At 34.1% G+C, this 19,080-nt stretch overlaps 1 protein-coding gene across 16 annotated transcripts in view; it reads right to left on the bottom strand.

Annotated features, from left to right (window-relative positions):
* Clasp2 (cytoplasmic linker associated protein 2) overlaps window positions 1-19,080 on the bottom strand; it is a 199,956-nt gene that overhangs the window by 80,944 nt on the left and 99,932 nt on the right. For 7 of the 16 annotated variants that reach the window (XM_076843338.1, XM_076843229.1, XM_076843271.1 and 4 more), the window contains 4 exons: window positions 10,679-10,696; window positions 8,799-8,900; window positions 8,619-8,645; window positions 2,725-2,895 (listed from right to left, as the gene is read on the bottom strand). In XM_076843338.1, the coding sequence (XP_076699453.1) occupies window positions 2,725-2,895; window positions 8,619-8,645; window positions 8,799-8,900; window positions 10,679-10,696 (318 nt within the window). The remainder of the gene's footprint in view (window positions 1-2,724; window positions 2,896-8,618; window positions 8,646-8,798; window positions 8,901-10,678; window positions 10,697-19,080) is intronic. The other 9 variants (XM_076843290.1, XM_076843249.1, XM_076843281.1 and 6 more) reach the window with 3 other exon arrangements.

Raw genomic sequence — 19,080 nt, forward strand, 5'->3', positions numbered from 1 at the left:
AATGCTTTCAATTTCCATGCCTTTTCTCACTTCTCCTAAACAAAAACACAAATAAATACACAAGCAACAGAAAATCTAGGAGTGAGGTTGGGCATGATGGCCTGTAAAACCAATGACTTGGGAGGCTGAGGCAGGGGGATGGTAAATTCAAGGCCATCCTCAGCTGCTTAGTGAGACTCTCAGCAACTTAATGAGACTCTGTCTCAAAAAGTAACAAAGGATTGGGAAGGCAGCTTAGTGGTAAAAGCCCCCCTTGGGTTCAATCTCTAGTATCCCCCTGCAATATTATATATATGAGTGAGTGAGTGAGGACTGATTAAAAGTGAAGTAGAGGGGCTGGGATTGTGGCTCAGAGGTAGTGCGCTTGCCTAGCATGCGTGAGACACTGGGTTCGATTCTCAGTATCACATAAATATAATAAAGACATTGTGTCCACCTAAAACTTAAAATAAATAAATAAATAAATAAAAGTGAAGTAGAGAATTTAAAATGATGTCTAGAAAATAAAAACAAGTGAATCAGCCTATATGATAACACCAGAGGCTTTGGGCCAAATAACAGGCACACAGTAAGTAAAAAATGCTGCTAAGGACATAAATTCAAAATCTGTAGGCCTAAAAGAAATCTGTGACACCTATTGAATGAAGACATTCTCAAACAAGTAAGGCTTCAAAAAGCTTGACTCCTACATAAAATTTCTTTTCTTTCTACTACTTTTTATTGGTGCATTATAGTTAAACATAATTATGGGATTTGTTTACATATTTGTACATGCACACAATATCACAATATAGTGTTGCCAATATCACTCTGCAGCACATCCTCCTCCTTTCCCACCTCCCGTTCCCTCCTACACACAATTTCTATTTGAGAATATGTATGGGGCCAAGCAAAAGAATAAATTTAAAAAGCAAGAGAGAGGATACAGGAAGGAGTGCATTCAATCCAGGGAAGAAGTAAATCAGACTTTCAAGATGACAGCTCATCAAGATGCCCAGATTGCAACCAATCCACCAGAGTACTGAAAAGAATGGTCTCAAAAAATAACAAACTTCATACAATAGTATCATTGAGAAGATTGCAATACTAGGGGATAAGAGAAAAAGTTGTGCTGTGCTTCCACATAGAAAGCAACCAAAATGTGGCACAATCTTAAGTAACTGACAGGACTAGAGAATTCAATTCTGTATCACAAGAACATTAAGTGGTCCATAACACTTAACACTCAGTGTTCACTGGGGAAGAAATGAGGCCATAGTACACTATGTGTCTTGGCAGCAAACAACTTTATTTCTTCATAACATAGTAAATATTCTTTATAGTTTTTCAATTTTTAAAGTCAACTTAGGGAGCAAGTACATAAGACTGGCTTGTGAGGGGCTGGGGTTGTGGCTCAGCGGTAGAGCGCTCACCTCACACATGCGAGACCCTGGGTTTGATCCTGAGCACCACATACAAAAATAAACAAGTGAAATAAAGGTGTTGTGTCCAACTACAACTAAAAAATAAATAAATTAAAAAAAAAAGACTGGCTTGTGAATGCAAAAGACAATGTATATGTAAACTTTAATAATGTAAAAAATAAAGCTGGTTACTAAAAGAACAGAAAGTGAAGGGAAAGGTAACTGGAGTTGAGATACTGGTTGAAGCTGATGAATCAAAAAACAGAAACAGGATAATATTCTTTAAAGTTATACAGGTAATCTAGGAAATACTTAAAAACAATGGACAAATGATTAAATAAAAGTTGGGGTAATGAGGGGAATTTCTGACTTGGGATCAAGTACCAGGTATCCTAGAGACAAAGTCACTGACAGAGCAGAAAGGATGGGAAAATATACAGACAGACTGGTTGATCAATCTGCTCTGAGGTCTGCACAGCCTCCAAACATTTCAGCTAAAGAGCCAAGAAATCCCTCTTTGCTGTTTAAGCTTGCTCCAATTATAATTTCTCCTATCTACATGACCTTTTTTTTTTAATATTTATTTTTTAGTTCTCGGCGGACACAACATCTTTGTTTGTATGTGGTGCTGAGGATTGAACCTGGGCCGCACGCATGCCAGGCGAGCGTGCTACCGCTTGAGCCACATCCCCAGGCCCTAATTTCTCCTATCTAAAACTGGAAGTATCCTAGTCAACACACAGAGAAAATAAAAGTTTATTAGAATTCAAATGTGGCTGACCTACAATACAGCTAGTATATATATGTATATATTTATGTACATATATACATATACATATATGACAAATGTTAATTCTATAATAATCTTGTACTTTTGAATAGTAGCTATATTTTTCAAAATTCCTATGAATTATAATATCAAAATTAAATTCATAACGTATTACTTTAATTCTCTTTGATTTTTTTTTTTTGTGGCAGGGGGAGAAGCAGAGGGGCACATCAGGGATTGAACTCAGGGGCACTTGACCACTGAGCCACATCCCCAGTCCTATTCTGTATTTTATTTAGAGACAGGGTCTCACTGAGTTGTTTAGCGCCTCACTTTTGCTGAGGCACCTTGAACTTTTGATCCTCCCATCTCAGCCTCCCAAGCCACTGGGATTAAAGGCATGCACAATTGTTCCCGGTTCTCCATGAATTTTTAAGTTGTTTTCCTCTAATTTTTAAGAGCCTTATTATTTCCTCAAGTGTTCAGTGCTACCAAAGTCTGAAATACAAAAGAAATAAACGATCAGCAATTCTCACATATAGAAAATCTTACCCACTGAAAGCCTAGATGGACTAGCCTCTCTGCTACAGCCCTGGCTCCTTGGTATCTTGCTTCTTTTCTGTGTGGATGCTGAATTGACCAGGACTCTTTGAACACCAGAGCTCACAGTAGAGAGGGCTGTTGTGGTCAAAACTCTTCCTGGAGACCCAGATCGGCTGCCAGCTAAACACCAAACACATACATAAATATTAAGATGTGAATACTAAGAAAATTTGCTGACAGGATAAAAATTCAAGAAACACATCTGAGAAAACTATTGTAGTATGACAGGTTCTAAGTTTAAAGAAAATGGACCAAAGAAGATATATACATAATTGTAACCTGGGAGGAAAAGGTATACCACATATAACTACCACTGAATGATAAATCATCTAAAACATATTTTCAGTTTGGGGAGTATACTATATTTGATAATGACAATACTATTATTATTTTTAGAACGCAAATAATAAAAAAGATTTCTAAAGCCAGCATATATCTGAAAGTATATTTCACGTGGTTAATATGGTCTGTGTGAAACAGTTATATACTTAAAAGGGAAAAAAAATCCTTGATTCCATTACTGCGATTATTTTTTAAAGTATACAATAATGGTAATTTGCTTTATCTTCACATAGTTTGCCTGAGATTCTCTGAACAAGTATATAGCAAAGTTATCTATTTTGCTACTATGTATGTATTTTAAAATTTTATAAAATTAAAAATTTAAATATTGACAAGTTTGGGCCTAGTGAAAAAGAAAATTTATTTTTGCTATTTGCAAAGGACTCTTTGGGTGGCCATATTCTGGGGTATACAAGTATTCATGGTAGAACAGGACTATGGGACAAATTTTTACATATATATATATATATATATATATGAAAGAGAGATCAGGGAGATATAGAAGGAGAACTGGACAAAAATTTTGTCAGAGACTGGGCATGGGGTAAAACAAGTTACGAAATATGGTTTTAAACTAGAAATGCCTGGATTAACTTCTATGGGAATGAGTTCCTTTGTCAATGAAAGCACTTTATGTTTACAATGAATAGGACATGGGCCAGATAACTCCAAGATAAAATCTAACTCTAAATTCTGAATGGTAACATTATGAAAAAATTAAACTTACACTTAAGTAAATCAATCTTTGTGATATAAACTTCTCCCTTTGCTGGGCACCATTTCTACCCAGTAGGAGAGTCACTATTCAAGCTGTTCAATCTTATCCAATTATGTTTCATTTCCATAGGGCAGATTAAAAATTAAAGTGCCAATGGGAACAAGCAGAGAATGTCAAAAAACGGAAAACTGAATACAGAGTAGGGAGTGTGCTAAGAGGACTGTGATCAAGAGGAGAGTGTTTACCCTTTCCTAAGAGAGAGGTGACTTTTTAGTTCCACCCAGCTGTCTTGAAGTAATACTGACTAGGTCCTGTGATTTTTTGAAATTTCCTTTTTTTTTTTTTTTTTAAGTCATGTTCTACACGTCAAATAATACATGAATGAAACAGGCTGGATGTGGCCCAAGAGCTGCTGATCTGTGGCCCCTGCTATTACTTTTCTTGGCACCATCTTGCTGAATAAAATTTATACTCCTTCTTCATCAGCAAAGTAAAATTTATTTTTGACTGGTGATTGAGATACTGTAAAACAAAGTAGCTTTTTCATAAAATTAATAATTTACCATTTGAGTAGAAGGAATTCTAAATTATAGTAGGGAAATTATTGAAGTCTACTTTAAAATGACTGCTTATTTGAAAGCTTCCCGATGTTTCAGGTGAGGAATCTTCAAGTCCGGTTTCTTTCAGTTGTAACCTTAAGGATGGTTATAAGGTACCTGTTTTCTCCATGCAGTATCTAAACTAAACATACACACCAAAACATCCAAACACTCAACATGCCACAAACTCACAATGCAAGAGAGGCTAATGGAGTATTTTATGGGAAAACTCGCAATAGTATAAAAGGTATAAATAATGAGTTGAGCACATACAATATGGTATTCTATTAAAACCAATATAAACTTGTGGAGGTAGAGGTGTCGGCAGGAAAAACTGGAGAAATTTTTTGAAATCTGGGTCTATTCAGCAGATAGGAAACACGAAGTTTAGAAGCAGAGTAACTGTTTTTTTGTCTTATATTATTTAATTTATTAGTTATGCAAATTCGCTCTCTGTATTTAAATTCATTCATGCCCTCTCCTAAGAAATAAAATGGCACTGTTCACTTCAATCACTACCCTTTGTTCTCCATTACCCCTCTGGTATCACTAAGACTGTGATAATTCCAGCACCTGTGACTCATTTGGAATTGTTTATGTTTAGAAGAAAATACCAAGGCTCTTTCCCTAGCAAAGAGCCACCAAGGTTAATTATTTCCTTTAGAAAACCACAGAGTTAATGAAAAAGGGCATGATATAACCAGGGAAGAGCAAGTTAAACAGAAAAAACCCTATGGCAAAATTTGAAATTAAATACACATTTTTCTTGTGCCACCTATAAGCTACCATTTTATACTTTTTATGGCATTTCAAAGGATCACTAAAGCTCCTTTTGACTGTTTATATATGGTCAGCTTGGATAATTTTTAAAATGCAGGGTTTGGTAATATAATAAAGACAGCCCAAAGAAAAATCATAATTGGTAATTTTTACCCCAATATGATTATAGAATGATGGAATATTAGATGTTAAGAATTTCTGCTGAATAGAACCCATTTCTGGCAATGAAAATAGGTGATCAAACAATAGATGCATACATAAAGTCTATAGATTCTTACCACCAATGGTATTAGCAGATTGTGATCCTGAACAAGTGTAAAGGCAGAATTAGGGTAAGGGTTATAATAATCCATGAAGAGGGGAGAAGCAGTTTTTAAATGGATGGCAGATGAAAACAAGAAAGCTTTAGTCAGTTCTCCGGGGGAAAAAATTCTCTAACGCGAAAACAAAAACAAACAACAACAACAACAACAACAAAAAACACTTTAAAAACTCCCAAAGCACAGATGCCTTTAACAAAACAGTACATTTAGTAGTTTTATAGCTGAAAAACAGAAATCAGACACTCATGTACAAAGCAGATGAAATGAAGCTGCAAAGTTTAATGTAAATTCTTCAGCTTTTCTATTACTGGTAATCCAAAATTTAATAATTAAATGTTTAAGTTTTTATTATTTAAACATTTAATTTAAAACTAGATGTACAGAATAACTACAACATCTTGTTGCTGAAGAAAAATCAGATGAAAATGCTACAAATTGCATCTTTATTAAGATTCACAGAAAAAATAAGAGGTGAGAGGAGGGGAGACGGTTTCTGACAGGCTGTACAATCATCTGTACACAACCTGTCACTACCAACTGAAAAAGAACACAATTCCTTCAATATAAATCTAAAAGTCTCTCCGCTGGGTCTACTTTCATTTACTTTGATTAGCCATCTTAGGACACCTGCTTTGATCCAAGAGATTTTTCTAAAAGATGATACAAAAACACGGAAGACCATGCAAACCCTAATGAATTACTTTACAACAAAGCAAAGATGGAGACCACGGTAATATTTGTGTGTAGATATGTTGTAAAGAAACTTGCATACAAATTACGTATCTATACAAAAGACTTTGGAATGGAACATATAATCATTCAAATAAATAAGCAAGCAAACAAACAAAAACTTTCCAATATGATTTACAATCTAAGTGACTTTATGGTAGGAAAGTCTTTTGATCTTAAAGTCTTCCTTGGTCTAGTCAATTTTACTGTGTTTTCACATTTTAGGGAAGTACGTGGAGTACTGCAGATTGGATTTCAAAGTAAAAACCAAATGCACAAAATTATTCTGTTCTCTCCTGAAGTGATCTGAAGTTATAATGATCTAAAAAGCAGGTCCTTTAAGGAACATAAAAAGAAGGAAAAACAAAACCAAAACAAAAACAAAATAAACAAAAAACTTCTGAAATCTTTACTCTGAGGTTAACCTTGTTTTTTAAAAGACAACTTAATAAAGCCAGGTGCAGGGTGGTACACGCCTGTAATCCCAGTGGCTTGGGAGGCTGAGGCAGGAGGATTGCGAGTTCAAAACTAGCCTTAGCAACTTAGCAAGGCCCTAAGCAACTTGGTGAGACCCTGTCTCTAAATAAAATATTAAAAAAGGTTGAGGATGTGGCTCATTCATTGAGAGCCCCTGGGTTCAATCCTCTGTACAAAAAAAAAAAAAAGACAACAAATATCTCATGATTAAATTTTATCCTAAGATCCTAGACATGAATAGTTTCTCGTTGTTTTTAATTTCTTTATGCATTAAACTTCCTATCTTCACGAATACTTATTTCAGTTTCCTAAAGGCAATAAGAATAACAAGGTGTAGAAATACATAACAGTGGTATAAAATTCAGTTGCCATTTGATTAATGATAATAACGAGGAAAATTTTGTCAGCTAACATACATAGGGCTTACTCTGGGCCAGGCATTGTTTTAAGTGTATTAAATATACTATATCATTTCATCCTCATGGGAACCTTATGAGGAAGACACTGGTAATCTCTTCATTTTACAAGTGATATATAAATACAGTAACTTTGACCCAGAACAACCAGGATTCAAACCTGGGCATTATGGTTCCAAAGCTCATGATCTAAATGAGTACTTCTTAAACTCTATTATGGCACAAATCACTTGGTAATCTTGCTTAAGATCAGATCTGATAAATCTGTGATGGTACATAAGATTCTGCTTTTCCAAGTAGCTCCCACATGATGCTAATGCTGGTGTGGGCAGCATGAATGGAGGAGTGAGGTTCCAACTAATACTATGCTACACCACTGAGACTAATGTACTCTAAAAAATCACTCCAAAATACACAGAATCAGGGAAGAATATGACCTGATAGAATATGATCTAGTCTTGACTTAAGTTGAGAAGAAAGCTCTTGCCTTGAGGACATCTATCTTTTTTTATTATTTGTAAATAAACTTCAGTTTGAAAAACAACTGTACTGAGTATTTTTGCTTATTTTTAGGACTCTTGTTGAGTGCTCCCACTGTTATTCTGTCTGGATATTCTTACTCTGCAAAGAGGAGAATTTGTCAGGCCTGACTTATGTAATCATCACCCTGGTCCCTCCAAGCCTTGTTCTTTCCCAATTCCAAGATTCAGGTATCAGGTTATAAAAGCAAATAGGATATCCAAATATTAATAAATCACCTAAATAACAACAGAAGACCCTTAAATCTCTTTCCAAAATAGTCAGGCATACAGAATAACCCTGATTGTAGAGTTTAATGCTTATGAAAATCTCTTGGTAAAGAAGAAGTGTGAATAAATGCTTCAATTAATAATGCCATAAATGTATATGTTATTATTCTGGTACACATAAAAAGAGATCATTTATTGTACTTAGACCTTAAAGTTGTGCTTTTAGTAAATGTCTTTGCTAGGACTTCAGCTTCTAAGGAAATAGCAAAAACATAAATCTTTAACAAGAACACAGCAGAATTGGTCATTTCAGTTTATTTATCCTTGCTATAAATCAGCATATGCCTGCCAAAACTGCTAACTGCCCCCCTATAAAACAATACTATGATATATTTGGGAAGACTAAGAAGATATCACTTATCCACGTTTGAATGGCATTAGCCAGAAGCAACCAGATTTTGATGTTAATATATGGCAAGTATATTTTCCATATTTGCAAGTTTCTGAGTAGAATGTGAAAACCTTAATACTAAGGATTTGTGCTATTTAAAATATTTCCATGCAAACATTTGTAGAGCAGATGAAATTTTTCTTTCTAAGTGGCAGATACCAATGATGCAGCCCTAGTAACACAAAGACAAGACAGCACCCACTCATAAAATTCCAATACATGCACGACAACTGACCCAAAACATTGAAAAAAAAAATACCTTCATTTTTGTCAGGTGATGATGAACCTAAAGTACAGAACAAGAACTCAGTATGTGGCTTGTCTTTTTTGAAATCAGCTTTGTCTTTATCCACTGGTCAATCTCCTAATACAGTAATATACAAGGAACACACTTATTCTAACATTGGCAAATAGAGGAGGCCTGATAAGCAGTACGTACGCTGTGACTGAGACACCATTTTTGTTCGACTTCTTCCTCTAGAATCTGTCTTGGCATTTCCCATGCCAGCAAGTGGTGCTGAAAGCTTTGCTCTCACTCGGCCTGAGGAATAAAATATTTGTATCATTAAACATTTTTCTACAATAATATAGAAATAACATAGTAGTAAGAGGAAAAGTCTTACTATTTTCAAGTATTATTAAATTCTGTAATAATGTATCCCTCACTTACAGGTTATAGTCTCTTATATTTTTAAAAACTCATACTTTTCTTTTTTTTTAATTGTAATTGTTTTGCTTTGCTTTCTTTTTTGAGATGAGATCCCAAACTCCTGGATTCCAGAGAGCCTCCTGTCTCAGTCTCCTGAGTACCTGGACTATAGGCTCATGCCATATACACAGATTCATATTTATTTTTTATGTGCTGTACTCTATGCTAACTTTCCTTAAAAGCTAAGGATAAAGTCAAACTAGAAAACTTTCATTCTTAAAAGTTGGATATCATTAGTCCAATAGTTATAATTAAAATAATTACTATGGTTATGCCACTTATCTCTTAATTGGTAGTTTTAATTCTAAAATTTCAGTTTCTAGAAAATTTAGATTATTCTCTAATCTACTCCATAGTTTAAAATATAAGCCCAAATAATCCTTTTGATTGAAAATGTACTTCTCAACTGATTTGCAGGAAGAGATATTATTGGCAAAATATTTAATCTTTTATGTATCAGATTATAACACATGTATATGGATATGTTCACTGTTTTCTTTCCTAACCAACCAATTTTATTGAGAAAATGATTTGAGGAACTATACGTCACATAAGGATTGGCACATTTAAAAAATATTTCTTTTCTCCCTCCCAGTTGCATTCTTTTCTCCTCTATCACTGCCTCATTCCCCATTACAAAATATTCTCACACTATTTTCCAGAGCTCTTGAACTCAAGGAAATATGTTTGTCAAAGTGCTCACATAAAATGCCATCAGCAAAAACAAGTGATAATAAATATATCACCAGCTAGTATTTTGGTTTTCTCCAGCTATCGTTTCAACCAAATCAGAACCAATATCAGACACACTGAAAAATAGGGCTCAGAATCCTTTTTAATTAAAAGGTAAACTTTGTAGGGAATACAAAAAATTTTGGCTAGTCCAATATGGCCACATTCATTAGGAAAAAACAATGAAGAGCAGGGATAAATTTTTAAAAGTTAGAAATCACCGAGGGAAGATAAGAGAATGATAAGAAAGTGGAATAAAATAGAGGCAAAATTGGTGGAATCCTAACATTCTAACAACTTCAAGCCCCTAATGAGCTATACTTCACAAAGGCTTTTACAGAGTCTATTTTGAGCAGAATATTATGTTCTCATGACTAACAAGTAAACCTAAAACACCCCATTTTAATCACAAATTCAATTTGAATCACAGACCAATTCCTCAAGTACTGATTCAAAAGTAAGATAAATCTCAAAATGGACTACATAAAAGAATTTTAAAAGCATTTAAACTTCAATGACAAAGCAAATGCAATTGCATGCTCCCACAAGTGGAAATAAATTAAAAAACAAAATACAAAGAAAAGCATTTTAATATCAATCCAGGAAAAAAAATTATGTACTAACTCTATACTAGATATTATTAAACATGTTAAGCAATTATGTTTTTTAGCAAGAAATGGTTCAAGATACAAAGCAAAACTGTAGGATAAAGCATTAAAAAACAAAATCCACACATATAACCAACACAATCAAATGTAGAAGCTGGGAAATGATTTGCAAATAAATTAACCTATCATTTTAGTTTTAACATGTAATTCCTAACAATGAAAATATTAATTTAAAGGCACTGTGTTACTAATAAAATGTATAATTCTTACCATCTTCAGATGCTGTTCCTAAATAAGAGAAATAAAACAATATTTCAACAAATACTGCCAATGCTGCTACCTCACAGCTCCCGCCCAAGACTAAAATGCAAAGGTGAAAACAAAAAGTAACTTAGTCTAATAGATTAAATTTAAATTTGACAAGGTTCATTTTCAGGAAAATAAAACTGGAGATAACAATATTCACAACTCACAAAAAAGTTGAAAGTAGTCAAGTGAAAACTGAAAAATTCTTCTACATTTCAAAATTTTGAAGTGATTTTTTAAAAAAATAATCACTCAAAAAATGTAATTAACAATTTTTGCAAATGAAGATTTTTACTGACTTTGGCTCCAGAGTAGCAATATTTTTCTATGTATTTTCAAAAGGTAGCCCAGAGAAGAATGTGAAAGTCAAATCCACAACATAGGCTTCATTTGCGCACATAAGTCCAAATATTAGTGGGAGTAACACATGATGTAACAGAGGTGACTCTTCAAATAAAAGGCTGATAAGCTTGTTTGCATGTATACGACGTGTACATGCACATGCACACACTCCTGCACTGCTCTACCACTGAACCATCCCCTTCTTGCTGAAGGTCAAAGTTGCCCAGGCTGGCTTTGAATTTGTGATGCTCCTGCCTCGTCTCCTAAGTAGTTGTGATGATAGGTATGTGCCACCACACTATGCCAAGAAAATATTTTGTTTAGAAAGTAATAAAAAAAATTGTTTAAAGGTTCCAGGAATGTTAATGTTAGAAAGGATAACCATAGGTTTGATGTATACAAACCATCTCTTTTTTGATGGTATGAAGGAGTACTGGGGATTGAATCTAGGGCACTCTACTTCTAAGCTACATCCCCAGTCCTTTTTATTTTTATTTTGAGGTAGGATCTTGTCAAATTGCTGAGGCTATCCTCAAGCTTGAGATCCTCCTGCCTCAGCTTCCCAAATTGCTGTGATTATAGGCATATGCCACCAAGTCCAACAGAAAACATTTCTTGATGGCTGTCATTTCAGCCATACATACAAAAAGGGAGAAACTAATGTAATTAAAACTCATGTATTCAACTGAAGAGTTTCATTTCATTAAAACAAAAGATACACTATAGATCAATTTTTAGAGTTTTTGATGAATGCTCAAAAAATATAAAAGTGTCTCAAGTTTTCCTAGATTTCAAGTAACTCACAGATTGCATTAGCTTATTATGAATCATTTTAAAAAGCTCATACTTCGAGATAACATGGGATCTGATAAAAACGAAGTATAAATAATAGTATAAATAATATGCTGACAAGTATCATAAAAAATATATAGGCTTGCTGCTGAATCCATCAACTTTATTTATTTATTTTTAAAAAATCTTTTAGTTGAAGCTGGACACAATCCTTTCATTTATTTTTATGTGATTCTGAGGATCGAACCCAGGGTCCGCATGTGCTAGGCGAGCTCTCTACCTCTGAGCCTCAACCCCAGTCCCTCCAGCAACTTTAGATAAACTGTAACAATTTGGATATAGAAATTTAAAAAGCAAAGCTTAATTTAAGTTCAGTTTTGATAAAATCTTGATTTAAAATTCACTGTGAAAAAGTATCTGTAATTTGTATTTCATTTTCATAAATAATCATTTGAACCTATGAAATAAGTCTCTCTATATATACCAAAGTTAGTAAACTAAAGTTCTGAATCAAATAAATTTGGAGATTCCTTTCCATCCTTCTTAACCCAACATCTTAAAGGAAGACAAGACCTTCAACATACTCGGAGGCATATTTCTAAAAGCTCAGGTAAAATGTTTAAAATAATAATGGATTTAAGTTACAACAAATAGTAACCTACTATTTGAGTAGAACAGAAAATCTGAAAATGTTTATACCTAATCTAAAATTTGACCAAATAATTATGTAGCCATTTTCACATTAAGATCCTTATTAATTAAGTAGGATATATTCAGAAATTTAAGGAAGAATGAATAAGGATATAATGTAGAACCCAAGAACCATAAATGTGTAGTAGAATTATAAAAGCAAGTTCTTACCATCCATCTTGTCAGAAGTATCCTCTTTGATGAAAAGAGCAAGCAAAGAACAGAGGAAAACTTAGTGTATTAGAAAAAAATAATTTTATGATCCCTAAAAATTTTTAAAGAAGACAGAAGTCATTGCACAGGTATACTTTACTGCTGCACTATAACCTCACCTTTGGATAAATTTAACAACTCACTTTCTCGATTCCACTACTTGATAGAGAAGACCACACTGAAATGTATTTATACATACTGGCACTAGTACAGATGTGGCCTTTGGTGCCTGTGCAGGCAGAGCTGACATGGCAGGATTAATGCTGCTTTTAGGAGGTTTTGTTTGTGAGTCTGGCTTCTGGTAACTTGGTTTTGAATACCCTCTGTGTTGATAAAGTAATTCTAAGTGAGGGTGGGGGTCCCAGACTCTGCTGTACATCTGCTTAAACTGTTTTTGCAAACTGTGATTTATGGTGAACACCTGCTTTCTTTTTGGGAGTTTGGAGTCTGATGAATGTGGTTGACACAGTGCCTATGTGACTATTCTCCACTCCCCACACCACCTTGGACTAAGTCTTAAGCAAGTTTCCCAGGGCAGAAAAATTGTGCACATGTTTCTGTACTTCACTGCCGGGGGAAGAAGCAGGCCCCTAACCTTACCTGTAGGAGGGAAAACTTTGAAAGTCTATAAATTTCTTTTGCTATATCTGTTGTGTATTCTTTTGCTTCAGTCATGAGTACAGCTGATTCTGATTCCTAGAGTTCTTTTAGCAAGTCCCCAAATGTGGGGGTGGTTTGGGAGGCCCACAGTGTACCACTCTCTCTGTGCCCCTTCAATGTATGTTTTAAACTTCAAGTTTCAAGTCACCTCTTAGCACAGGATCCTGATTATGAATCCTCAGGACAAAGATCACAACCTCCCTGATCTCACTCTTAACAACCACTCCCCATAAATACCACAACCAAATCTACCACATCCAAGGCTAACTCCCGAGCTAGGCTCTTTATATCCCATTCTTCATGCCTTCCATGGGAATTTTGTCATGAAGTATCTCCTCACATTCTTGCACTTCTTCCTTTCTCTACTGACTTACTACTTTAGTATATAAGCATACCGAAATTCCTCGAGTCTTAAAAAACAGTAACTTCATTTCACCCCTTTCCTTGACCATCAAGCACAAAAATAATTCAGATTCTCCTTTTAAAAAAATATTTATTTATTTATTTATTTTTAGTTTTAGGTGGACACAATATCTTTATTTTACATTTATGTGGTGCTGAGGATTGAACCCAGTGCCTCATGCATGCTGGATGAGTGCTCTACCACTGAGCCCCAGCCCCTCAGATTCTCCTTTTCAACTTCTTCCTCAACTGACTGAAATTTGTCTTCTGTCTATGACATCATTGAGACTGTCCATTTTCTTTTCTATACAAGGAGTTACATTGAGAACACTTGTAAATATGCATACATAGGTCAAGGTTTCCTTAACATGAATTCCTACCTATCTTATATGACACCAAGTTTACTCTTCAGGAAGTTAAATGATGTATTTCAAAACACTCCTAATCTCTTCCACCAAAGCATTCAGGACTTTAGGGAAAACAAAAACAAACACAAACCAGTGGCAAGGGCTTTACGGAATGTATGGAGTTTAATATCTATCTCTATCTCTCCCACACCCCCAAGTTCTATACCATTGTTGTTCCCTAAGTACTTTCAGTTTGAGATCCCACAGGGACTTCAAACTCAAGATGCATAATACATAATAAACCTTTAGCTGCTCATCCCTCAGCAACTGCCTAACAGACTGAGAGACTCTCAGTATAAAAACATATACCTGTGATCCCTGGTACCTCACATGGTACCTATCAAAAATTCAGTGCTCGTTAAAAGTGTTTCCAGAAAAGAATCAAATACCCTTTCTGAACCATACATGCTCAGTCATAATAAGTAAGGCTTAAAGTAGAAGAAAACAGTCCACCTGTTGCAAGTGTATAAGCTTATATAACAGGTAGAAAGTAAGGTTGAGGTAAGGGAGAAAGTGGGAGAGGGAGAGAATAGGAACATTTTTACTGAACCTCTGAAGAGAGCCCCAGGGAGGCAATTCATTGTCTCCGAGTATAAAGCTGGGCCAGATACAGAAAAGAGAAAAGGGTAACACTTTTTTCTTCCAACATGAAACATATGTTCAATTTAAACCCTAAACAACCAGAAGAAATAAATTAAGTCAAATTTTATGATACTATTGTAGGTTTTCTTACAACAACAACAACAAAATGCAAAAACTGACTTTCTGGTTTGCATTAAAACATTTTAAATATCATATTTTATCTGGTAATAAATAACTATTCAATATATCATTAATTCTCATTATTTATTTATTTACTTTTTTGTTGCCAGGGATTGAACTCAGGGGCACTCAACTACTGAGCCACATCCTCAGCCCTATTTTTTGTATTTTATTTAGAGACAAGGTCTCACTGAGTTGTTTAGAGCCTCATTGTTGCTGAGGCTGGCTATGAATTCAAAATCATCCTGTCTCAGCCTCCCAACCTCCTGAGATTACAGGTGTGTGCTATCGTACCTGGCTCAATATAATAATATTTTTTAAGGCTTGGGAAGAAAGGTTGTTTTTTTATTTTCTAATTTTCTTTTAACTCAATTTTTAAAGTATAATTCACATATACAAAAAAATTCACCTTTCTATATTATACAACTCAGTGTTTTTACTACATACACAGATTGTACAACCTCACTACTAACTCTAGAACATTTTTTACCACCTATCAAAAAAAAAAAAAAAATTCCTGTACTCATTAGCTACCTCTATTCCTTCCACTCCTAAGCCCTGGCAACAACTAATTTACTTTTTGGCCATGGATTTACCTATTCTAGTCATTTCACATAACTGGACTCATACAGTGTATCAACTTCATAATGATTTCAAGGTTGAACCATCTTGTGGAACAAGTCTTTATGTAATATACTCCTTTGTGGCTGAATCCATTTCATTATATGAACATATCCCATTTTATTTATACATTCACCTGCTGATAGACATTTGGACTGGCCCATTTTTTGCTACTATAAATTATGTTGCTATGAACACTCACAAGTCTTTATGAGAATATATGTTTTCATAACTCTTGTTAATATAGCTAGGAGCACTTCTAGGTCACATGGTAATTCTGTGTTTAACTTTTAGAGAAATTGTCAAATCATTTCTGCAGTCCCTATATCTTTTTATATTTGACCAGCAGTGTATGGAGGTTCTCCATATCCTCACCTGCAGTTATTGAATTTTTTTTCTTTAATTTCTTGGTAGTGCTGGAAACTGAACCTAAGGTCTAATGTGTACCAGGCAAGCACTTTACCACTGAGCTACAACCCAACCAGTTCTGCTTACATTTTTTCTTTGTAATCATCACAATGAATGTGAAATGACACTGCATCATGCTCTTGATTTGGACTTTCCTAATAATTAACAATATTGAGCATACTTTCATTCTTTATATCTTAAATGGAGAAAAGTTTAATGAAACTCTTTTCCATCTTTAAAAATGGAAGTGTCTGTTTTGTTACTAAGTTCTAATAGTTCTTTATATATTTGGGATACAAGTTCTTACTGGTTATATAATTTGAAGATAATTCTTTGTGATGTTTTTTCATTTTCTTCATTGTGTCCTTTGAAGCAAAAAGGTTTTAATTTTAATGAAGTCTAATCTATCTTTCTTTCTTTACTTATGTGCCTGGCATCACATCTAAGAATCCACCACCTAATACAAAGTTACAAAGATTTATGCCCATGTTTCCTTCTGCTCTATTTTGAGTCTGTGAAACAGGAGTCCAAATTAATTCTTTTGCAGTCAGTTATTCCAGTAGCATTTGAAGAGAAGAGAATTCTTTCCCCATTGGATGGTCTTGACACCCTTTTTGAAAAATCAACTGACCATAAACACTATGAGTTTATTTCTAGACTCTCAATTTTATTCCACTGGACCATAAGTCTATCCTTACATTTGTACCCCAAAGACGTAAAAGTAAGTTTTTAAACTGGGAAGTATAAATCCTCTAATTATGTCGTTCTTTTTCAAGATTATTTCAGCCATTTTTCTGTCCCTTGCATATTTGTATGAATTTTTAGGATCAGCTTCCCAACTTGCATCAAAAGGAAGATGGAGGGGTAATGCATTGAAGCAATGTATCAATTTGACACCTTATTAATATTAACCTTTAAAATTTTGAGCCAGAATGTCTTTTCATTTATTTGGGTCTACTTTAATTTCTTTTAAAAGTACAAATTTTTGTAGACATTATTCCACAAATCTTTTGTTATATTTATTCCTAAGAATTTTATTTTTTTTTTTAATGCACTCAACCACTAAGCAACATCTCCAGTCCTATTTTGTATTTTATTTGGAGACAGGGTTTCACTGAGTTAGTTGCTTAGCGTCTCACTTTTTCAAAGGCTGGCTTTGAACTCAGGATCCTGCTGCCGTAAGCCTCCCCAGCAACTGGGATTACAGGCATGTGCCATGGCACTTGGCTCATTGTGTAGAAGATCATGTTTTCTACAAATAGAGGTAATTTTACTTCTTCCTTTCCAATCTGTCCTATTTTTTCATCTTGCCTAACTGCCCTGATTAAAACATCCATGATGATGTTGAATAGAGAAGGTAAAAATGATCATGCTTGTTTTTTTTTAATTGATAATAGATAAAAGCATCTAGTGTTTCACTATCAAATAATGATATTAACAGGGGCTGGGGTTGTGGCTCAGTGGTACAGCACTCACCTAGCATGTGTGAGGCCCTGGGTTCACTCCTCAGCACCACATAAAGATAAATGAATAAATGTATTCTGTCCATCTAAAACTAAAAAAAAAAATTAAATATAATAATGATATTAACTGTGGATTTTTCTAAAGATACTCTTTATTAGGAGAAAGCTCTTTTCTATTCCTAGTTTGTAGAATATATATATATTTTTATCTTAAAGGATGTTGAATTTTGTCAAATGCTTTTTCTGTAAATACTGAGATGACCATGTGGTTATTTGTCTTTTGTTAATATGTGCATTGTTGATTAACTTCCACATATTGAAATAAATGTCATTTTGGGTAACATGTTTCTAAACAAAAATGTTTCTTGAAAATTAAAAGCACTAATCAACCCACCATTAATATCTTTATATGTATATCTCTAGTCCTTTACACAAAGTGATGAACTTACCACACATTGATAATCTATATCATTCTATCTTACTTGAAAATATGACTTTTTAATGTATGCATAATACATATAAGGATATAAAAAACTTAATCATTCCTTTGTTATATAAAAAATTGACTCTAAAACATCTGTTACAATGAACACTTTTTATTTCTTGATATAATTATCTAAACATTGAATTATTGGGTCAAAATTTCTTAAGATTTAAAAATGCTCCATGGGTATTACTAAGATTGTCACTCAAAAATAACTATCATTGCTGATTCATAATGTGGTTGGGGGAGGCATGGGAGGATTAGATGAACTCTAGATAGGGCAAAGGGGAGGGAAGGTAAGGGAGGGGGCATGGGGGTAGGAAAGACAGTGGAATGAGATGGACATCATTACCCTAAGTATATGTACGAAGACAAGAATGGTGTGACTCTACTTGTGTACAATCAGAGATATGAAAAATTGTGCTCTATATGTGTAATATAAGTTCTAATGCATTCTGCTGTCATAAATATCAAATTAAAATAAAAAGAACTATCATTAATTCACATCAACATTTCTCGGTAAGGTCCTATTTACCACATTCTTATCAATTATGGGCACTAGCTAAATATTCTTGTTACTGTAAAAATAAGCTCATGTTTCTCAGAGACTTGAAATATTTCTTGCTATTTAAAACTTTTTTACAGTATCTGGCAAAAACTTTCCCCCTTTTAGTTTTGAGCCCCTTGATTTCAGATTTTCACATACTACATTTAAATTCAAGAGATTTTGCTCTCATAGTTTTTTTTGCTTTTGTGTTTCGAAATTCTTTCTATAATCTGAGATTAGATGAATACTCACTGACTATGCTTCATCAAGTTATTTTGTTTTCTCCAAGATTTCAGTCAGGTGGAATATGTTTTTATGTGCCATATAACATGGTTACAATCTAATTTTGTACTAAATTGTGAACCATGTGTAATAACATCATGTACTACTGAATAATCTATCTTTTCCTCATAATTCTGAATCTAACTATGCTAATTTTATCACATACTTAATTCATACCTAAACACATTCATTCACTGTGTTTCAATGAACTACCTGTTTTGTCTTTCGCTAGTACTGCCTAAGAAAGAAAAATGAAGTTGAAACAGATATACAAATGAACAGCCAACCTCAAA

This window comes from Callospermophilus lateralis, chromosome 1 (genome assembly GCF_048772815.1).
Source record: "Callospermophilus lateralis isolate mCalLat2 chromosome 1, mCalLat2.hap1, whole genome shotgun sequence".
Lineage (NCBI taxonomy): Eukaryota > Metazoa > Chordata > Mammalia > Rodentia > Sciuridae > Callospermophilus > Callospermophilus lateralis.